Genomic DNA, 24,500 nt, shown 5'->3' with positions numbered 1-24,500 from the left:
GTATACACCGTATATACCGTATATACCGTATATACCGTATACTGGAACGGCTCACAATGACCTCACCAAACCATTTCACTGAATTGGTGGGCATTCGGGCATTTATGCTAATAAATCAAGTGTTGTAATTGTATTTTCATTCAAATAATATCAATAAAATAAAATAAAGGAGTGACTTATAGCCCCCCCGTGGCCTGCGGACGATCTGAATGATGCAACTTCCTGTGGACCATGTGACTTGTAGAGTATTCCAAATGTGTAGGAGGGAGGTCATGTGGTTTGGGAACAGCGGGAGCACACACACACGACTGGACTAATTCACTTCACTTATTATGAATTATTTATAAAATAATAATAAATAATAATCATTTATAAAAATATTATTTATAAATAAATAGAATTTTAATTATCTACCCCCACAAGACTACCCATATAATTATCATATGGCAGTAATGTGATTACTGAGGGTAGCTTGATGTAAATAAATTTCCCACATTAGATTTCATCATTTAATTTATTTATAATAATAATATTCTTATGTATTATTTATATTATTAACTTATTATGTATTATACAAAATGTAACTACCTTTCTATTTATGTATGGTGGTAGACAATTGTACAAGAGAGTTGGAAATTGCAATTATGAAACACGCTTAATAAAAAGTCCTTTTTTTATTGTGCATTTATTCATTTTATGTCTGGGAGATGCAAATGACACCAGTATGGTCATTATTTACATTTACATTAGTATACATTTTATACCAGACCCTTGAATTATTTCTTTATACCAGACCCTTGAATTTAGTAGCCACTTGAAGCTAAATCTTCCTCTCGACTGAGTGACTGATGAGCAAACGCTCCAGACGTGGCGCCCGGTGTACGTTTATGGCGGAGCTACAGTATAATCAATGTATGTGTGCATGTCTTGGTCGTGACTTGACAGGCAGCCTGGGGGGTATTATGCAAATGAGGCCAGCTGTTTGCTGCATTGGCAGACTCCACATAGCCGTGCTCCAGTTGAGCTGCGAGTGGGAGGATACCGTGTCCCCATGTGGATACCGTGTCCCCATGCCCCCCGTTGCCACAGCCTCTTGCCTCTTCCGTCAAGGCATCTCCGTGTACTTTCATTTCCTAGCCGTCCTTCTCCACACTCTTTTCTCCAGAGTCTTCTTCACTATTCATCTGTGCTGTTCAAGTAGCAAATGCACCCGGGCAGTTAAACATTTGTTGACGTCTAAAAAGACCTCAACTCTCCTATACTGACACAATAGAATTCACCGTAAAGCCTTCCCACCTTAAAGGGAAATGTTGGAATTTTGCCCTAGCTTCCAATGCTGTCATTGGGATGGCTATTTTGGCCGTGAAGCCTGCCTGGTTCAGATGTTTACATTAAATACTTATTGTTGTTTGCATTGAAATGTGCCTGACACTCTGAAAAATCTGTCTGTGAGGTTTTGGTGACGTGTCTGCAATGTGTGCCTGTGAGCCAAGCGCAGGGTGCGCTTCACCTGCGCCAAGAATAGACCAGGTGGCGAGTTTTCAGCGCACCTTTGGCGTGCTGTTGTGTCACGAAATTGGCACTGTGCCAAGTTGAAAATGTGGACACCTCCCCTGGTGCGCCGCCACGCCCATCTCGGCACAGTCCAGTCTACCAAATTAGCAAATTGGCTGTGTCCGGTAGTGCGCTGGATGACATTACCACTTTGTAGTTAAAGTGAGAGCGAGGGATCCACTCTCCGTCTGTGAATGACGCTGAGACAAGCGCTTAGTTAGTCGTTAGTTAGGATTAATGCGCCGAGAAAATAAGTCTTGCTAGTGTTTTAAATCCAGTTTGTATAGAGGCTTGCTTGGACTGATTACTTCATGCCATCATAAATGATTGTATGATTTTTGAGAGGACGTTGGTAGCTTTATTTCCTGTGCCGATGCCGGCTTTCGAACAACAGAATCACCACTTAATAGGAATTACGACCTCGGAGGACGGAGAGAGAGGCAGCACGGTGGTGAGGTTTTTAAGAGCGCTCAGTGGGCTTATCTGAGCTTTTCAAAGATAAGAGCGGTGAGAGTGAATTAAAACAGTAAAGTTGTGGCCCACGGAACAGTCAGCTGGCGGATGATAAAACATTGGGCGGCGCTGGGGACGAGTGCGGATGATAACTCTCAGCAGGCCGACCTCTTTCACATTACACAAACTCATTTGATCCATCGCTAACATCAAATTATTTAGTACTTTGGCCAGAAGGCTGCTACTAAAAACTACCATCTGCAAGTTCATCGCCGCAGCTACAACCCACGGCAGAAATCATTTTGATGAAATGAAGTCATCACTGGCCAGCACATACACTCATATGGATAGAAATATGGATAGCGTGTATTTGTCAATGAGCTGTTTGTGTATTAACAAGATTTATTCATTTGTGCTCATCCCAAGATGGATCTGATGGCTAATTATTGACGGAATCATTGCAACATGGAACTGAAATGGTTTTTGATGGACCATCATCTCTGTTGTGGTGAATCCCAAAGGGGTTTCATCATCTTGAGGTCTGGGTTCTGTGGAAGTTCCTCCATACTAAACTCAAAAAGGTGATTTTTTTTATGGATCTTTCTTTGTGTACCCGGGTAAAATCATTCTGGGGCAATAAAAACCGTATTTCGGTTTTGTTCTTTGTGATTTTTGTGTTAAAAATAAAGGTAGTGTTAAAAGTTTTTGTTTATCTGAGTGTTTTAGCCATTTTCTTCAAGAACAACAAGAGAACAGTCCACTAAAGAAAATAATATTAGACTAACAAATAAGATTTGACTATGATTATTTTTGTTTGTTGAAGTAATATTTTTATCATTTACATCATTACAATACAAATATGGTCACTCTATTTTCTGGTGTGTGTTTTTGGTTTTGGATCATTTCTTTGTTTGACACATTTAGCTTTTTATCCCTGCGGCCACCATAAAAGACATTTGTCTTGGCCTCCTCATCAGAATTTCTCGCTGCCAACAAATAAACAAAATAAGTCGAATGAGAACATACGCCATACCCAGATTACCTTTTTCCTACAAATGGGTTCTAAAAAAGGTGCCAACTGTTGTTTCTTATGCCTTCTTGCACAGTTTGGGACTGTCGACGCTGGCATCGCTCATGAGACATGCAATGATTGGCCGCCTCCGTCAGACGTCAGATTTCCCTCAGCACCAGTCCGCCTATTAGCAGTCGCATATTTCCCCCGGTGAGTTCATGTACTTATGGTTGTAGGACATTATTTGGCCAGAATGCTTATTTGAGAGGTGAAAGTGAAATGTCCAGAAACAAAGACATTTCCAAGCTTTTATTACGCATGTCAGTTTTTATCAGTGTCCTGTTATGTGAGGGTTTTTATGCAAAAAGGCATAAATGGATGCTTTCTGTGGGAGCAGAATGGATTTCATTGGCGTGGCCTTATGCTGATTACTGACTGGAGGTCTTAGTCCAGCCTGCTTTCTTATTTACCGCTACATTAGTGGTGAGGCTCCGTGTGTGCGTTTACACACGGCTGACAGAAATGCCACGGCGGACCTTCAAATCAGTGTGAAATTACATCAGCTCTTTTCTTTGAACTACTTTGAAATGAAGCCTGGAAATGTCAGCTGTCAACTCAAGAGTTTACCTTTGAGCCTCCCTGCCTGGCACGTAGGTCTAAGTACGTGCCGGTGTTGGTTGTCTGTGCTGGGCAGGTAAAGGACACGAGTAGAGCGTTGTTTCGGTGCAGCATCCATGTCTTTGTCAGCTTCTCGAAACTGTCCTGTTTTTTCAGCAGTAAACACATCACTCACCCGAATGTATATATGATCGCTATTGATGTTGGTATCAGCCGATTTCACTCATGGATTATGGGGATCGGTATCGGCAGCATAAAAGCCTGATGGGAACATCCCTAGTGAAGAGCAAAGAATTGACTCCATTCTTGTTTCCCAACTCTGCATAGCTTTTTCAGATCTTTCAGCTCATTGATTCAATTTAACAACCGTTTCTTCACGCTTTGTTTGCTCCCCGCTCCCATCAGCCTCACAAGGAAAGACAGTGTTGGAAACCAGACGCTGAAGAAAGCAGAGCAATTAAATCCAGATATTTCCCTTAGGAGATGGTGGAAACCAAATCAGGTCTTCACGAGGCAGATGCAGAATTGACTAACATCAACACCGTGTTGCTCTGAGCCTTGTAGGGGAATATAATATATAATATATAATATATAATATATAATATATAATATATAATATATAATATATAATATATAATATATAATATATAATATATAATATATAATATATAATATATAATATATAATACATAATACATAATATATAATATATAATATATCATATATAATAGCGTATGTCATTTCCTGTACTGAATGTTTGGTGAGTGTGACAATACCAAACGTTTCCGTGTTTGTCTAGGAGTACATTTAGGTCTACTGTAACTGTGTGAGGAAAGATCGATATTGTTATCACTCAGACGCTTGCACACCCAAACACACACACACACACACACACACACACCCACCCTTGGGAATAAAAGGCACAAATGGATAATTCTATAGTGCTAACAGAACGCTTCTGTAGCAGTTTAAAAGCTTACTGCTTCCATTTATTGATTGAGTATCAAAGTATTTAAAGGCATCTAAAATAATTAGTTACGTGTTAAATCAGTCATGGTATTTGCTTAGGTAGTATTCTGTTGGTTGTGAGGTCCCGTGGTTGGCAGTATTGTTTAAGTTGTTTCATGTGTGATGAATACTTTGATAAGGTTCGTTGCCATATTTCTATTAATAATAATAATATCCCTTTCCTACCAGTGCTTCAGTGCACAATAATAACAAAACAGGAACATTTTCCACAACATCATCACCAGAAAAAAGGAAATTCCATATCTGAAAGCCAGAAAAAAACTTAGTATCCAAAAATCACATGACCTTTGCTTGTGAAAGCGGTAAGAGTGTCGATGGACGCGTGAGTGAAAAACAGTTTAAGCACCTTCTTGCGTTCAATGACTTACTGTTGTTATCCTCCACTATGATAACGTATTTAAGTCCTCTGTCTCCCCACATCTCAATGACTTTCTCCTCTCCGGCGCCATATGCTCCAACCTCCATCTTGGGCTCATTTAGAAAGCAACACACACACACACACACACACACACACACACACGCACGCACACACGCACACACACACGCACACACACACGCACACACACACACACACCAGCTCCATCAAAGCAAGTGAACAGCTGGTTCGTTCGATAGGGATGACTACTCTCCTGTCACATAGTACACACACATAGTACACACACATAGTACACACATATACACACACCATCAAGCTGGGTGTTTCTAGCTGTTTTCAAAAGGGAAGTAAGTGAAAGATAAAGATGGAGAGCAGGTTGAAGTAAGAGAGTCAGATGGAGCAGACTGGAAGGAGTTTGGTACGCTCCAATTTCATTGTATTTAATTACAATTGTATTTAATTAGTCACCGGGTGTGAGTACCTATAGTACAACTCCATTTGAACGTAAACGCGACCTGCATGAAGCACCGGGCTGCTCCTGGTATATTTCAACTTTTGAAGGCTATCATTTTTCACCTTCTAACCTCGACGTTGGAGAGACCACGCAACCTTTACACAAACATGAGAGGAGAGTTTTGCAACGTTCAAATCCTGGATAGGGAGCATAGCTGGTGTGAAAGAGGTGCTAAAGGAGGCATTCAAAGACCTTCACTGAAGAGAGGAGCAGGTTTGGAATGATATGCTTATAACAAAGTCCTGACATGTCCTCCCCAAATATTGTCTCATGGAAGCGTGGACACTAGCCACACAGGGAAAGGACCTATTGTTACGCAGTACGGCCGTTTGTCAGCCACACCCGGCAAAAACCACGAGCCCATTGTGGTCACCTCCAGGGCACACACCGCTAGAGACATAGATGGGGAAACTCCATCATTCAAATCCAGGACTGAAGACGTTTTTTTGGACTAAAGGTGAAATGTCCTCAACAAACGGGAAGAGTGTAGTTGCCTCGATTAGACAATCTTTGATGGACGCAGATAATTTGTCATGTTCAGGAAGTCACAAAAACACTCCTCTCAATGGTTTAGTATACAAGACGATTCTTGGTTGAATCGCCAAAATACTCCAAATGTTACAAATGTAAGAGTTAGTGATTGTAAAAGTACCAGATGGAGGGGTAGGATTTAATAAGCTTTGCTTCTTCCTACTCCTTTTGGACATGTGGAACTGGGAACTGATTATGGGATGCACTCAATTGGAATCTGATGCATGTTCAAATGAAATTAAACCATTACCATTAGCATTAGCATTAGCATTAGCATTAGCATTGGTGATTTGTGCAAATCATGACTAACAGCATAAGCATTGTGGATGGATGGATGTGATGGATGCTTGCATGGATAAGAAAAGATTTTCAGTCATATCGCATATGAAAGCGTTAGCTAATAATGCTCATTTCATTCATAATTCCTGGCTTAGTCAAGAGTTAAAAGCGTCTGCTTACCTCGGCGGTGTGGCTCAGACTCAGTTTTGGCAGTTTGTTCTTCATGTTCCCAGAGTTTCCACCGTAAGCCGGACCACAGTTGAACCCCTCCGGTGCCACCAGAGGTGGTTTTAGTTGTGGCGAGTCGATGGGCGCCTGGTCCTGGCCGTCCATTGGTCGAACGTACGCCGTTGGCTTCTGCTGCACTGCAACGGGCTTCCCGGGTGGGAAGGTGGCTGTGGGAGTGGTCAGACCAGGTACAGGCGTTGTTGACAAAAGCGACGTGGAGGCCAGCGGGGAGGAGGACATGGAGATGTGGGGGCCTGTCTCGTTTTCTAAAGGGGAGCCAGAAGGTTTGCAGTGGCCACCATCCATGGCAGAAGATCGATAGTTGCCAGCGTCTGTGAGTATGAAAGCAAAAGACAAAACAGGAAGTGAGCGAAACAGCTGGGTATTGAAGTATATTGTATAGTACATAGTAAGTACATTGAGCTGTCCTCTGCTCTCTAAATCCAATCAGGGTTCGATGCCAGCAACCTACGCTTCCAGATGGATGGGCCCATTCTCAGGAAAGCTAATTATTCCTGGCCTGGTGGGGCGGACATCCAAAAGATTCCCATGTTAGGGTTACCTCCTACGGTGACGCCTATACAACACCATGCAGGTTATCCATAAATCCTGATATCGCGTCAAATCAGGGATTTTCGAATTCTAATGGCAATTTCATTAAGCTGAGTCAGCGTATATTTTTATATTGTTACGCTGGGCTGCGGCTTGCAATTTCTTGCACGATCTTACTATACCACCAAGGGAGGGTTTTTAGTCACTGTACACCCAATCTTTGGGCACCCGGCATGATGCATGTATGACATAAACCAAACCATAACCGTTACCATGGTTACCGCACAATAAGAACACAAATTGGTTGATTGATTTCATAAGAGCTGGCTGATGAAAAGAGAGCCATCCAAAGGAGGACTTACCTGGGAGAGGAAGTGTTTTCGAAGGGAGGGCAGGATGGCGTCTCCCAGAGGAGGCGGAGGAAGAGGAAGATGAAGACGACGAAGAAGGGCTCAAGTCTCTTTTGAGCCCCAGTTCATCTTTCAGTGAGCTGAAAAGCTGCTCGTGCCTTTGGATCTGCTGCTCCTCAAACGCTTTCCCTCTTCCATTTGCAGCTCCCGGAGCCTGACCTTGACCTTGACCTTGACCTTGCCCCGACCCCAGAAGCAGGTTTGTTCCCGTGGTGCTTGGCGCATGGCCCCCTTTGGACCACTCCACGGAGCTCCGAGACTTTTTGGAGGTGTGTGAACTTGATGATGATGATGATGTCGCTGCAGGAGGTTGCATGGACGAGGAGGTGGACGAGGAGGTGGACGAGGAGGTGGACGAGGATACGCACCCTGTTCGTTTTTCCCCTCCGCCCTCCACGCCTGCCCCCTCGGGGCCCGTGTTCAAGGCTTGGGTAAAAAGCTGGGACTCGGTTGCTGAAGTGGTCGGTGTTTGCGTGTTGTTGCTGGCGGGGCCGCCTTTGGGGATCCCCACTAGGTGGCTCTGGTTGGAATGGCTGGTGAGCAGGTCTTTCATTTCTTCATAGGAGCCAAGCGTGTTCTGGACCCGACTCGCCAACGCGTCGCCTTTATTGGTCTGAAAGGAAGGCAGAAGAGACCGGAGGAAAGAAAAGGGACAGACGTGAGCATTAATGAAGTTTCCGCCGTTCCATTTGATTCCTAAGCAGCTGATGAAAAGCCCTCTCTACTCATTGAGAGAGGAACAGGAAGAGATGAATTGGTTGACCACTGACCAGGCACCCGGGCATGATGATTAATTAAACACATGCCATCCTTAAGAGGGTCCGGTCCAGGCTGGAGCAGTAAAACTAATGGAGCAGGAATCATTATTAGCCTGACCTCAGGTTCTCAAGCAATCACGGTGAGGAGGACAGTCTGGCTTCTGCTGATTTATGATCCAAAAGCCCCTTCAGCTGTAACGCCTTGGTGCTGAGATGTACGCCAGAATGGTTAAGTGCATTTGACGGCTTCCTTTATGATGAAACTCCGCGGTTTCATCATCTGCCAGCGTGTCTTTTGGAAAGGCAACGACTTAAAGAGCCGTCGTTCTCCTCTCATGTGTCTTTTCAACTGTGTTGCAAATATTCATCATCAGCCAACAGCGAGCATTGCTATGATTAATAATTGAATGAAGACATGAAATGCCAGACTCCAAATATGAAGTACTTCCATTTGTTTCATATTATGCTCTAGATGTCACCTTCCTTGTATGCTCAACAAGTGTCAAAATGCATTGAAGAATGAATAAAACCGTACCGTATGTTCTGGACTATAAGTCGCACTTTATTTCATAGGTTGGCTGTTCCTGCCACTTGTACTCCAGAGCGACTTATGGATGTTTTTTTCTACCTAATTATGCATAATTAAAGGCCTGGTGCGACTTCGGAGCGACTTATAGTCCAGGAAATACAGTTATCATTTACAACAAGATGGAATTGCATTTATTTCCAGGAGATCATTAATAATGAATGGAATTAAAGTATTTATACTGTATATCCATAAATAATGAATGAGGATGGGTTTGTTGCTGTCAACAATCACACGTACAGTAGTAATAATAGGCAATGATCCACGGTCTTCTGTGTGTGTGTGTGTGTGTGTGTGTGTGTGTTGTAAATGATCCCCCCCCATTGCATTTGCTCTCGCTGAATACGATTTAAGCATCATTGGATGATAATTGTTACTATTACTATTGCCAATTGGGTGTAATGGATGCTTTTAGCGCGGCTAAAAGTCATGGACTATTGAACTACCAGTTAGCATACTTAGCATAGTTACTCCATTATTTATTTCCTGTATTCTTTAAGTTAATGTACTCGGGGATAACACATTGGAGGTGAGACTGAAGTCTTCCAGTTGCCAATAGTCTCCAGCTCTTTAGGGGTTTCATCTTTGGTGTTGGACTTGGACTTTGGTGTCAGGTAAAGTGATGCATGGCACAAATAAAAAGTAAACGCGTGAGCTTCAACAAATCAATAAGCAAATGAGCCTAATAAATTGCTTAGAGCTGATTGTAGATCGTATTGGGGAGAAAAACGATTAGTTGGAGTGGAAAAAAACAGGGCAATGATTCGGAATCAAATTAGGACAACTTTATCGATGTTCTCATTTACGGTAAATAAAACATACGTGAAGTCTCATCACATAAAAACACGGCAGTATCGTCGATCCCAATACTTTTACTTTATGTTTTTCCAGATCAATGAATATGAATATATTGTGATTATTTTTTAAACAGGGCACATATAGACAAACAACCATTCACACTCACATTCATACCTATGGACAATTTGGAGTGGCTAATTAACCTAGCATGTTTTTGGAATGTGGGAGGAAACCGGAGTACCCGGAGAAAACCCACGCATGCACGGGGAGAACATGCAAACTCCACACAGAGATGGCCGAGGGTGGGATTGAACTCGGGTCTCCTAGCTGTGATGTCTACGTGCTAACCACTTGACCACCGTGCAGCCCTCATTATCAAATATATACAATCAATTTCAACATCAGAACAAAACACAATGCGAACATCATGTTAGTGTGGATCCGATATTTGCCTGCTTTTGATATCAATATTTGTATCGATCTGCTCCCCTCCGTCCTCCATTCCACAAATAGAACATCTCACAAAACCTTTCTTTCTAGAAGTGGTCATGTAAATAATTGTAATTTCACCTTCCAATGTTTGACATACACACACTTAAACTACACACGTCGTCGCTGTGAATAAATTAGCCGACGCTTCTCCACCTCAGCTCATGAATAAAAGATCTGGTCACTGACGAGGACGGGAAAAAGGCATTTACAAAGAGGCGGAATGGAAAACAGAGAAAGGAATGAATACCTGTGTGTGTGTGTGTGTGTGTGTGCATGTGTGTGTGTGTGTGTGTGTGTATGTAGAGTGAAAAGCTCAGCCCAAATAACTGCTAACAACATTGCGCTCTCTAAAAGGATTAGCGAGGGGATTAGTTAATAGCCGACACGGAGAACGGGAACGAGACAGTCAGAGAGTGACAGACACTCGGCCGATGTGGAGGCAGAGTAATGGTGGAGAAAATGAAAAAGTGATTGAAAAGTTCTGGTTAAATCCCATGCGATAACGAGCTATAAAGTTGAGCAAACAGTGAGGGAAGGAAGTGGGCGACGAGCCTGAGGAGGACGCCTGGTCGTATGCATCTTTAAAGCAACACCTTCAGTGAAAATGGAAATCTTTAGCCAGGCAAATAAACGAGCCAAGCCAAGCTGAGCCAAGCAGCAACGTGTGCCAGAGTCGTTTGTCATGAGCTGCAGCAGGAGAGCTGAAGCGAGGCCATGCAAGGAGGAACAAGGCAGGGGGGGGCTGCAATATGAAGGCAATAAACATGAACTCCTGCGGATGATCAAGTCAGCTGTTTGCTTGACAACATGTCCCATCAATCAAGTGTATCTTAAAGGCCATAAACATTAGGTACGCCTGCACAGACTAATCAGGTCCCGAACGACTCTCGTTGGCGACATCTTGATGACCGCAACAGAAATGAATAAAACCAATCGTTTTTAAACCAATCGTCTGCCTTAGAGGATAAATACAGGATCCTGCACTGTCCCCTCACGCTAGAGCTGTCCTATCTAGTCACTTTGTGTCGCTGAGTGGAGTCAACCACAAAAATTGAACAGATTGATTTGGAATTTATGTATATTTTAGATTTTTTAAAAATTCTTTTTACACTCTCGACTGAGAATGCTGAGATTGTTGCGTCATCGTCTCTCCGTGTTAGGAACTGACCTCACCTCAGCACCATTAATGACCTGAAAACAATTAGTCGCATCCTGGAGGTGCGCTCATTATCACATTAACCTCTGCTGTGCTGCGCTCACACCATGAACTTGAAGTAATCCCTTACAGTATGTAAGTAATTCCTTACAGTATGTAAGTAATCCCTTCCAGTATGTAAGTAATTCCTTACAGTATGTAAGTAATTCCTTCCAGTATGTAAGTAATTCCTTCCAGTATGTAAGTAATCTCATGGCATTTCTTCTGTTTTCATGTCTGCTTTAAAGATCCCAGCCGTGCGGCAAAGTTGGCGACGTCATAAGATATATTTTTCTTGATGACTTTGGAAAAATCTGTCAATCATTATGACTTTCAAGATTTACATTCATTCATTCATTTTCTATACTGCTTATTTTCACGAGGGTCGCGGGCATGCTGGAGCCTCAAGCTGATTTCCTTGACTTTCTGTCCTAATTCAGCATCTTTCTGTTTCTGATTGTATCCTGCTTTAGCCTCTCGGGTGCTACTTCACTCATCAGGGTTGGGAATGGAACCATTAACCACCATAAACAAGACACAGCCTCATATGTATTTTTAGCACCGTGAAAATAATCAAAACAAGCTGTGAGCTGCAATTGGCCCCGGGGCCATACTTTGGATCCCAACACCGTCATGCTCGTCTTCAACGTGATCTTCTCAAGGTGGAAACTTCCATCAGTGTCTCTTACTTTGTAAGGTTCTCCAAACAGGTTGAATCCGGTTGAGAACAAGTCCTCATCCTGCTGGACCTCCTGGTTCCTCCTCTCCCATTCCCTCCTTTTCAGAACGCTGCGCTCCGACTCCAAATGGCTGAAAGGAAACAGAGCAGTCGTTTTTATGTCTGACATGTGGCTGCACATAACAGCGGGATCGGAGGTGCAAGGTGCGCTCGTGGTTCCCACAGGAATGGAATCTATTCATGGTGGCTCATTTGCATAATTGGCCGTGATGCATCTGCATGTAATTGTGATGGACACCGTGGGAGAGACGCATCATGTGGGACGACAAAAATAGAGGAAGAAAACATGAAAAGCAGAACAAATATGTTTACAAAGTAACTTTCTTTGGCGCTTATTTTTACATTTTTTTTTCAAGACTCAAACAAGACGACATCCTTTATGACTGCTTTAGGATGGGGGGGGGGGGGCTGCTTGCTTGCTGAGAAGAGCTATACATTCCTTCATGTCAGAGTCTCTGTTAGAAAGACCACCATTTTGATGTCTCTTTGTTTCACCGATGATGTTCCTCAGAGTTCAGAGACGTTTCTGTAAGACTATTCTGTCTCACCTGCAGGGCTTCTTTTAACCCATGGAATATATCTAATATCTAATATCTAATATCTAATATCTAATATCTAATATCTAATATCTAATATCTAATATCTAATATCTAATATCTAATATCTAATATATCCTAGAGCAGGGGTGGGCAAATATTTGGACTCGAGGGCCGCATTGAGTTAACAAAATTGTCTGGGGGGCCAGAACATATATTTAACACACACACACTATTTTATGCTTATCATTTTCCTTGAATTATTTGTCTAATTTTATCTGTAAAAGTGTTATCCTATATCAGTTGTATGTCCCTTTTTTAGGAGCACTTTAAACATCACACCACATCAAACTATGTCATTTAATTTTACAGTTTTGTTGTTTATTTTTTACTAAATCAGACATCCGACTTGCAAGTCATGTTGCCAGTTTGTATGTTAAAAGTTGAAGTTACTTAGAAAGCAACTGGCGGGCCGGATTCAAACGCTTGGTGGGCCGCATGTGGCCCCCGGGCCGTAGTTTGCCCACCCCTGTCCTAGAGTGTAGTTTACCAAAGTCATATTGTTGACGCTACATCAGTGATGAAAATGACACAAATCCCTTTCATCGTATGCAATTGACCCGGAAATAAACAGATTTTGGCACAGCTTGCACACTCGTTTCTGTTCACTCAGTTTCTCTGCTGGGGTTCATGCAAGCACATGACACTCCAACACGGGCTTCTCTCAGGAGCGGCAACTCGCTTGTTCCATATCCTATTAGTTGCTGCTCATTGGAGGAACCGTGCACTCCAGCTCCTGAAGCAAACAGAATGTCTGCATTTCAGTCATTCATTTTCTACTGCTTGTCCTCACGAGGGTCGTGGGGGGGGGGGGGGTGGAGCCTATCCCAGCTGTCTCAGGTGAGAGGCGGGTCCACCCTGGACTGGTGGCCAGCCAACCCCAGGGCACATATAGACAAACAACCATTCACACTCACATTCATACCTATGGACAATTTGGAGTGGCTAATTAACCTAGCATGTTTTTGGAATGTGGGAGGAAACCGGAGTACCCGGAGAAAACCCACGCATGCACGGGGAGAACATGCAAACTCCACACAGAGATGGCCGAGGGTGGGATTGAATTCTGGAATCCTTGCTGTGAGGTCTGCGTGCTAACCACTCGACCACCGTGCAGCCGAGTTTAATTATAAGATATTAGCAAGAGTGAATTTGATCTTTTAATGTTTAATTCATCCCGGGTGCGTTGTTTCAGCGCATGCTCAGATATGACGTAGCTAGAGACGTTCCTCGGTTTTAAAAATGGAGGCCAGCAATCGGCACTGGACTGCTGTGGAGTGTTTGTGTGGTGCTAACCACTCCATCACCGTGCAGCCTGCAGACGTAGACAGAGGCTGTTTAGCAGAAAAGTGTTTGATTGACAACCCTTGTTTATCGTGCTTAATTGGTTCCAGACACGTCCACAAGTGAATGTCTGCAAAGGAATCGTGCGTCTTGGTGTTACTTTAGGTACACTAGGATATAAGACATAACGGATAAACTCATTCTTCCTCCAAGAATACGATCATCCCAAAGGTGATCGTTTCCAACATGCAGCTCCTGACGTGAGGTGGCTACTTTGATTCGATGCTTTGGATGTGAGTTATCTCAGTGGGAGTCGAGTGTTTCATGCGTGTAGTTTTATGACATCATGTCGCCACTGAAGGGCTCCACGTTCCCTTCCTGTCATTGATATCATCCTATTAAAACGGCCTTTCATCTTACAACAGCCCCCGTGGCTCATACACACGAGTGCAACTGGGTGTATGATTCGCCATTGGAGGTCAAATCTATGGGGAATGAAGGGGGGGGGGTATGCTGGGGGGGTTCTCTCACATTGCATTTTAAAGCAACATTTCCATTTCATCATACCCAATACCCAATACCCAATACCCAAGTAAGCCTTTTCCACTTAGCAGCGTCCACTGAGAAATCTCCAAGCTGATCTCTCACAAGTTGAAATTGAGTGTGAACCACCACACGCTATGCACACGCTATGCACACGCTTGTGGCCCCGTGGCCCCCGTGGCCCGGGAAAGGGCATCTGTTTCCCGCAACGCGGTGCCAAGAGACGAGACAGAGTGGCTAATTAGCCATCGACACAATTAAAAGAGACTCTTTGCCTGCACCAGACCTTGCCTTTGACTTTCAATCTCTCAGTAAGAAGCGAGTGGGAGGAGGAGAAGACTGGAGAGAGTCGGGGAGAAGAAGAAGAGAAGGTAAAAAAAAAAGTAGCTAGTTTCAGGGCAACCGAGGAAAGAAAATAACAGCATGATGAAAGCGGCGGGACGAGGACAGGAAAGTAGAATGGGAAGCAATAGACCAGTGGAAGTGTGTGTGTGTGTGTGTGTGTGTGTGTGTGTGTGTGTGTGTGCGTGTGTAGATCTCCAGATGCGGATCACTGTGTGCAGCGGACCTGTCGCTCATCATCTGTCAGGACATGTAGATCCTGTAGGTGACGTCTGAGTCACATGGCACCCACATCATCATAACCACATCATCCACCGCGCACACACACAAGGCGTCTCTGTCACTGACAGGGTTTCTCCTACGTGGAATTGAACGTGGCGGTGCGCCATTACAAAATAAACAAGGGTCACACAGTCGGGAGATGGGTTCGAATCTCCATTGGGCATCTCTGTGTGGATGTTCTCCCTGGGTGGGTTTCCTCCAAAAACATTCATTCATTTTCTACCGCTTTTCCTCACGAGGGTCGCGGGGGATGCTGGAGCCTATCCCAGCTGTCCTCGTCCACCCTGGACTGGTGGCCAGCCAACCCCAGGGCACATATAGACAAACAACCATTCACACTCACATTCATACCTATGGACAATTTGGAGTGGCTAATTAACCTAGCATGTTTTTGGAATGTGGGAGGAAACCGGAGTACCCGGAGAAAAGCCACGCATGCACGGGGAGAACATGCAAACTCCACACAGAGATGGCCGAGGGTGGACTTGAACCCTGGTCTCCTAGCTGTGAGGTCTGTGCGCTAACCACTCATCCACCGTGCAGCCCATATAGGACATATATAAGCTATATAGATACATATGCAGTCTACTATTTACACAATTATTAGTTTGAAAATGATTGAAAATGTCATAAAATGCTTCACTGTGCTTTATTTGATAGTCTGCCTGCCCTGCTGGCACTTAGCATATGTTAGCAGATACACCACTTAGCATAGGTTAGCAGATACGCCACTTAGCATATGTTAGCAGATACGCCACTTTCCCTTTGAACGAACAATAGCCCATAAATTGTGTAATCAATGGCGGCAGGATGTCACATGCCAGCATGTGTGGATGTCATTCCACTTAGTTTCCATACGTACATACGTACATACATACATATGGATGGCGCCATATAGCATTTAGCTATCGTCATCATCATCATCACAACTTTGTTGTCACTTAACAATGTTGCTCTGTTGTTATTATTTATAGTTACGGCTTGACTAAGATCATTTGTTATTGTTGATATAGTTATTAGTTTATTGATGTATTGCAGGACTTACCTTGTTTTTATGTCATTTGGAATAAAAGCAACGCATGTGAACGATACAATTATACAGTATACAAAACAATAACCTGTTATATCAGCAGGCAGCATATTGTTGATGCTGATGTTTGGTGAATGAAATGGTGCCACCTCTTTGTTTGTTTTCTTGTGTGTGTATGTGTGTGTGTGTGTGCGCACGTGTGTGTGTGTGTGTGTGCGCACGTGTGTGTGTGTGTGTGTCCTGAAGTAATGCTGATAGCCAGAGTAAGATCTGGGAATTTAATCCCAACCAAGCTATGCTGTTCTCCCCTGATAACTATACAGACACTCTCACACACTCACACACACACTCACACACACACTCACACTCACACTCACACACACACACGCACACACACACATGCACACACACATACCCACAAGCGCGTACGTCACCTTACTCTTGAACATTCCCAGCACATTTTCAGGAGAAAACCCACGCATGCACGGCGAGAACATGCAAACTCCACACAGGGTGGAATTGAACTGGGGTCTCCTAGCTGTGAGGCCTGCGTGCTAACCACATCATCCGCCGACCGTAAGTATTTTTGATATGAATTAATTGGATTTCCATTATTTCTAATGACAAAAACGGATTCGGTTTGAGTCCGTTTTGGTTATAGTCGGACCTTCTGGAAAGAAATATCGACACATTGTTCCACTGTAATTCCTTTCAAATGACAGTAATGAGGACTGAACTACGTAGTATATGTTACACTACTGGAAGTACTACTTGTAGCCAGCACTTAAAGTACCGTCCTAAAGTACACAAATGAGTATAAAAAGAAAGCCTTGGCTAAGTGTAAAGCAGCTGTGAGGTGGGTGTTAAACCTACTCCTGTGTGTTCTGGCGTCCTTTAGGAAGAAGATTTCGGCTTGCCGATGTCATCAAGGGTTTGGTGGGGCCGCCTCACCAAAGATCAACCGACTCGGCGGACTCGTGCAGTATTTGTGTCTTATGGGAGGAACTGTCAGATCTGTTCAAGGCGGCCACTTGGAATACATTCCAACTCATCCAAAGCCACGCAGACATCCGATGTCCCAGAGCTCTCCTTCCTTCCATGAGCCTGTGCACACGTTTTCATCACTTGCTTTGGAAATAGACATCATTTGTTTCTGCTCAAGCGAATACATCAGCATTTATATCACATGTGAAATGATGTTTTGTAAATACGCAGTTTTGAATTGAGCAAAAAGAGCTCATTTATGAGATGACTTTGAAGATGAACATTCATAACAGTGAACACTGACAGCAGCAGCAGCTCCGCTCATTTACATGAGAAAACATGCAAATGGAGGCTTTTATGTTTAAATGCTTCCCGCAGTCCTGATGAGCTCTTTTCACAGCAGATTTGACGATATGACGGAGTGGGGAAAGCACAGGTGTTACTGAAGCCATTAATGATGCCTCTGCTCCATCCTGACAGGCCGCAATGTGATGGAAGTCGGGATGGAACTGCCGGCGACATGATGGAATACATTAGCGGACGTTTTAGCCCATAACTTAAATAACTTTATGCTTTTCAGAATGTATATGTAACTGTACTTGGGAGGTAAGAAGGACATTGTATTTGAGCAACTAAATATGATGACATCACTACAACCAGGAGAACCAGCGTATGGAGCTGAGGGAGCCACCTGCTGTGGCCCAGCAAGGAGCTCCGTATTCGGGTACACGCTGGGAGCTGCCGGTATGATCATGGAGGTCTCTTTGGCACTTATTAAATACTTTTTGTGTATTCTGTGTTCTACATTTAGCAGTTAGGACAGGACGTTAACATCACAAGCAGGAGAAAAAAAAAGAGCTTGATCTTGCCCGACTGGAGGGTTCTCTTAAATGATGGGTTGTCTGAGCTATTTTTAATGTTATCGGATTTATTTACTCTTTACAGTAAGTAAGGACTGACTCAAATCAGCCTGATAATTATCGTGCACCCTAGTATAAATTGATTCATTTGTGGAAAATAACTGTCAGGAGTGAAAAAAGAATATACAGAACATCTTATATGGTTATTAGAGTTACATTTAGCTGTTTTATTTATTTATTATTTTATTTCTTTATGCGTTCTTCACGTATTTTTAATCACAAAAAGTCCGTCTTAGCAGCCTATTAGCTTGCTAATACGTGGAAACAGGAACTGAACGTCGGCTCCATCGCCCATCTAGGACGTAAACAGTTGACTTTGCTAACAAACAAAATTAAGCACAATTAAGCCTCAAAAACCTGCACGGCGTCCAGGGTGGACCCCGCCTCTCGCCCGAAGACAGCTGGGATAGGCTCCAGCACCCTTGCGACCCTCGTGAGGATAAGCAGTAGAAAATGAACGAATGAATGAATAAGCCTCAAAAACATTATTATTATTTCATGCGGTCAAAAGGGGGCGCTGGCCTCTTATTGTGAAACCAAATGATGACCCCCCCCCCCCCCCCCACCCCCCAACCTTTGGCTGGGTCTAGCTCACACTGCTGTCCAAGAAACTACACAGACATTTTTTACAGGTAATGATTGTGATTTACGCCCAGCACAGCTGAGCCATGCCAAAGTGGGGTCATATATTACAAGGTCGTTCACCAGGAAGAGCACCTGATGAGTCTCTCTGGTCCCTGGTCCCTGGTCTATATGTCTCCCCGTGTCATGGCGACACATGTGACCAGCGCCGGCGCTCTTAGCCACTCCCACTTTGTACTTTGTACATTGTACTTTGTACATTGTACTTTGTACATTGTACTTTGTACATTGTACTTTGTACATTGTACTTTGTACATTGTACTTTGTACATTGTACTTTGTACATTGTCCAAGCTGTTGTCTGTCTGGCCATGCATCAAGTGGTTAAACACTAAAAAGGGACATGATGATAAGCCTGCATGTCTGGAAGTCATCACCAGCGTTTCATTGGCTGTAATATGCAAAGTGTAATATGCCCTTCCTATTTCCATCTGTGCATTTGATTCCGCCTGCAATAAGCCGGGTGGCTGAAATAAGCGTAAACCCTGGAATGTTCTGGCTGTATGTGTCACGGAGGAGAGCGGCGCTGCAACGAGCCTTGGAATGACAGGGAGGAGTGAGGGGGATAATGAGAGGGGGAAGGAAAGAGGAATAGCTGTCAGGCTGCAGACAAAAGCTTTGTTTGAAGTGTCACTTCAACCACACATTTTTGCCTGTGTACGCTTGTGTGTGTGTGTGTGTGTGTGTGTGTGTGTGTTCATTCTGAAGGCATTAGACATCAGAGGAAATATCAGCAGGCATTCTTGGATCCACAGAGAAGAAGAAGACGATGCACAATGCCATCAACATAAAACATATAGAGCCTTTTACTTTTTCTCTCTTGTAAAGTAGAAGAATATCACAAATCTCATCCTTGCGTCTCTGCTTGCGTTAAACATCCCAGCATGCATCATAATGAGACGCGGGATTCTAACACATTGTCACCTTCTGGCTTTCTTTCCATGCCCGTCACACAAACACGTGTGTTTGACACTGATGGATGGGTAAATAGACCGACAGCGAGGGCAGAGCAGGAAGAAGAGGATACTACTTCTTTGTGCTTTACGTCTTATCACAGAAGACGCAAGACTTAGGAATGTATTCCTGTCTTATGTACATGCCGTATCTCCATTGTGTTTATTCTTTGCTCTTTGTTTTAGAAGCATCTTAGTTTCATAACACAACCATAGAAATGTAACATTGGCCAACATTACATTCATTTTCTATGCCGCTTATCCTCACTAGGGTCACTCGTTATGCTGGAGCCTACCCCAGCTGACTTTGAGCAAGAAGCGGGGTCCACCCTGGACTGGTCGCCAGCCAATCGTAGGAGTCCCTTGTTCTTAGAAGTGAACAATGAGAACCGATTTGCTGTTATAAGACGTTGGATATACCATAATATGCAACTGGGAATCACACCGTTCACTTAACTGGTTCAATCCAAACCATTCACTCGTAGCAACTTTAGACGACTTGGATTTTCTTTCAAGGAACACAAAATATTGTGTTCTATGGCTGTATAAAAATCGACCCTACTAAAGGACTATAGGGGTGCTATTTCATGCCCGGAGGCTTCTAATGTAAAAAAAAAACAGATTTAGGACATAAACAGGGTTTCTATGCTCTAACTATGAACATTTCCCATTTAGAAATAAGGATTCCAACTTTGCGGAATCACTTCCCATACCATGGTTGGGTCTGGAAGCTAATTAACTAAGCTAAACGAGGGATTACTTCGTCCTAATTCTTTTGGTAATGCAGTAATTGAAGGAGTATTTCTCCATAACTCTTTTTATTTTTTGCCCAACTGTTAAAAAACTATAAATCAAACCAAAAAACCCACAGGAAGATGTTTTACATGTAAAATACTGAATACATATACGTCTGTCTGTACTGCATTGGTACAAGTATGAGATGATGTACCTTGGTCATTGTGACTCACACATAATGGCTTTAAGAAGAAGAAGAAGAAGAAGAAGAAGAAGAAGAAAAGGAGGGTAAGAGTGGTAAGAGGAAAAGAGGTGGGAGGTGGAGATTGTGAAGCGTGCCAATGAAAACAGGCCACTTGGAGGCATTTCCGTGAGCAAACACTTTTGAACAGAATCATTGTCAGAGCAAACATGGACTCCAGCGCCTCGAAAGGCCGCCGCCCCGCGTCCCTGAATTCATTTTAGACGCAGGAAAAGCACCTTGCAACATTGTGGGAACAATAAGATACAAAAGAACGGCCTGGATAATCCCGTTTACTTTGCCAAATACAAATTTGAAACCTTTTCTCCTTGACAGGATATCAGTGGCGATGACTTCCTCCGATTCCAAAATCTACCACCATTGTCAAGGATGTGGGAACATTCACAGCTCAGGTGTGAACATTCATAGTGTTTTAATGATTGACAGCAAAGATTAACATCACCTGCTTATATTGATTGTGTAAGCTCCAGCTGTGCCCTGGTCACATGGACGCAAAGTAAAGATGGACAATAACGAGAGATTCAATAAAGTCGGGAAAAATACATTTTCACCTTCTGCTTCCTTAGAAGGCACTTGAAGGTGCCGTGTGCCTTGTGGTGTATTAGAGCGATCTATGAGTGCTCTGTTGTATGTGTGTGATTGCATTTCCTACTGCTACCAGTAGAGGGTGTTGTCCACTCATGTGGGAGTTAAAGAATATGCAGCGCCACTAGTTCTGTGTCCTGATTGGTTGTAGACCGTTGTCAATCAATTTCCTCTGAGCCGTTTCCTGTTGTGGTCAACGGTCGCTACCAAACTAGATCAGGTGAGCTGCTTGATAACCATAAATAAACCACAGAAGAAGAAAAGGCTAATGGATTGTTTCAATAAGAGATAAAATGTTAGTGTCTGTCTTAGAAAGTGAATAAAATGTATAATTAGTAGTTTTATAGCCTTAAAACAGATATAATCATTGTAAACAAAGTTGGCTACTTTGCTTATTGTGGGTTATTTTGGGAACCTATCCCGTAGGATAAGAAAGGAAAACTGTATTTATTAGAAATGATTACAGATTTAGCGTGAAAGAGTAATTCCAGTACATAAAATACTACAAATTGTCTCTGCCTCAGTGAATCATTACTTGTGCTTACGTCACCTACGCTAGGGAAGAAGCGGATGTTTGTTTTAACGAGCAGGAAAAAAGAAATAGCGAGAGAAAACGCCAATGATGACAAAAGAGAAGCAGTGAGACCTTCTGGAAGGAATTATGACGTTCCCCAAGGTTCCAGTACACGAAAATATTTGATAGCTGCGGCCCTACTTTCCAGCACTGGGACATCAAACTCAGGCCACACTTTTGGCGTCTGACTTCCACGTGTGCAGACATCCCAAGACTTCCAGTTTGATGGAACTCCGACCAGAGAAGACCAATAAGAAGCTGAGAATGATTGCTGAATGAGCGTGCATTGGAAACCAGGACTGGTAATGCTGACCGACTAGCAGCCTTTTCTCTTCTGCCAACACAACAAATGATGGCAAATTAGAAATGATGGTGTGCACAAAATACTGATTGCGCAATGTCTCCTTTTCAATGCAATACTGATTAGACCCTGATTTGCCAGATCACTGATGGGAGCGTTCTTTATCTCCTGGCTTTCACCTGATAACAATGAGGGGTTCATAATTGAACATACACTCCAAAAGACCCCCCCCCCCCCTCTACTCTTACTCATATTCCAGGCACACCTCCCACCACCACGCTTAATCTGCTGACTATTAGCTGATGAGAAAGAATTAGTGCATGCTAAATGAGTTAATTAGGTAATGAATGAACACACTTAACTCCATCCTGTAGCTGGGAGATGAGTGCTGGAGAGGCAGAGACGCTGCCAAGTGATCAGATAACAGGTTACGGGGGGGGGGGGGGCAAAAGATGGAGAGAGCCAACGAGGGACGGTGAAGGCGTGTGGCGATCTTAATGTTTGGGAGCGCTGGTCTCAGTGACACACACACACACACGCATGCGCACACACACACACACGCATGCGCACACACACACGCACACACACACATGCGCTTGATAAGAAAAACGATGTTAGACAGGCAGTTTATCAAAGGGCCATGGAGAGGCAGAGAAAGATTAGACGCCATCCTTGTGGTCGCACGGGAGAGTTTGTGTATATGTGTACTAATACCGGGAAAAGTATTCCAGTTAAAGACGTGTCCCTTCTAGGTCCTCAGATAAAGTTTGGGAACCATCGGAAAATCGTTACATTGACGACGCCCATGCCCAACATGTTCCGTGTTCCAGTACGTAACGCACAGCTCAAGCAGTGGTTGAAAAAGTGTTTTTAAGGATGGTCTATATGCTAATGAGATGTGTCATCTGGAACATAATGGCTGTGCTAACACAATCATGTCCATTATCACGCGTCTAATCTTTGTCTCAGACATTAGCGGCGATGTCAAATGCTTGTCAGAGCCGCCGCCTTCCTAGGACGCCACCTCTCCGTTGTTATAATGCGGCAGACATTTGCACGCCGCTGACATTTCCTCTGTTACTCACACTGAGGGAATTATGAGCTTGTGGAAGTGTAATTGAAATGACAGCCATGTAATCCTCTCCCTTCAATACGGCTCATTTACATGTGTGTACATGCAGTACATGCAGTACATACATTACACACGTTGGCTGTTACACACCCGCAACATTTGGCGTGGAACTTTAAAATATGTCCACTATTTACTCATTTATTTATGTATCAGTAGTTTATTTAAAACCTTATTCCTTGTTTACGTCTACTGCTGGGCACCTAGCAAGTTGTCACGTATATGGACTTCCTAAAGGTGTCACGTGACACGCCCGAAAAAACACAAGTCTGAAAGTTACAAATGTAGGATAGGGCTCCTTGAACGCAACATGCTCTACGGCATATTTATTCATTCATTCATTCATTTTCTACCGCTTATCCTCAAAAGGGTCGCCTCTCGCCTGAAGGCTCCGGTGCTGGAGCCTATCCCAGCCGTCCTCAGGTGAGAGGCGGGTCCACCCTGGACTGGTGGCCAGCCAATCCCAGGGCACATATAGACAAACAACCATTCACACTCACATTCATACCTATGGACAATTTGGAGTGGCTAATTAACCTAGCATGTTTTTGGAATGTGGGAGGAAACCGGAGTACCCGGAGAAAACCCACGCATGCACGGGGAGAACATGCAAACTCCACACAGAGATGGGCGAGGGTGGAATTGAACTTGGGTCTTTTGCTGTGAGGCCTGCACGCTAACTGCTCGGCCTCTACGCCATATATGTTCCTTTATTATTAAAAATATGATCATTGTGTACGAGGGCCAGATAAGATTTATTGGTCTCTCCAACTCCCAACATCCCTCAGCCAATCTTATCCTTTTTTCCTACAACTACTGTTGGTGTTTTTCACCTAATTGGTCAGTGGAATGACCAATGACCTTGACCAAGGTTGGGTGACTATAATGTTGCTTATAAATGCCATGAACATGAACTGTACAGAGACACCATTCATTTGGGAAATTATTATGTATAAATATATTCTTACATTTATTTACTTTTTGACTTTATCAACTTTTTGTCGCTCTGAGCTCCAAGTGACCGTGACCTTGCCAGTATTATTCATATGGTATATACATACCAAGATATGTTTCACTTCTCCAACGGCACCTTGAGGTCCCTGAACTACCTGTTGTACTGCTGGGGAAAACCAAAACAGCAAAAATAAAAGGAAGTGCCCTCCTTCAGTGGCATAAATAAACTATCCTGCAGTTCTAGCATGACCTTGTCTACTC

The 24,500-nt window shown here is 43.5% G+C and overlaps 1 protein-coding gene across 3 annotated transcripts in view; it reads right to left on the bottom strand.

Moving 5' to 3' along the window:
- Positions 1 to 24,500, bottom strand: part of aff2 (AF4/FMR2 family, member 2) — a 99,729-nt gene that overhangs the window by 57,890 nt on the left and 17,339 nt on the right. For all 3 annotated transcript variants that reach the window (XM_058062976.1, XM_058062974.1, XM_058062975.1), the window contains exons 2-4: positions 12,075 to 12,195; positions 7,509 to 8,169; positions 6,547 to 6,926 (exon numbers count right to left, since the gene is read on the bottom strand). In XM_058062976.1, coding sequence (XP_057918959.1) covers positions 6,547 to 6,926; positions 7,509 to 8,169; positions 12,075 to 12,195 — 1,162 coding nt within the window. The remainder of the gene's footprint in view (positions 1 to 6,546; positions 6,927 to 7,508; positions 8,170 to 12,074; positions 12,196 to 24,500) is intronic.

This window comes from Doryrhamphus excisus, chromosome 23 (genome assembly GCF_030265055.1).
Source record: "Doryrhamphus excisus isolate RoL2022-K1 chromosome 23, RoL_Dexc_1.0, whole genome shotgun sequence".
Lineage (NCBI taxonomy): Eukaryota > Metazoa > Chordata > Actinopteri > Syngnathiformes > Syngnathidae > Doryrhamphus > Doryrhamphus excisus.
The sequence above is the reverse complement of the archived record's forward strand: the minus strand, read 5'-3'. Positions and strand labels throughout refer to the sequence as shown.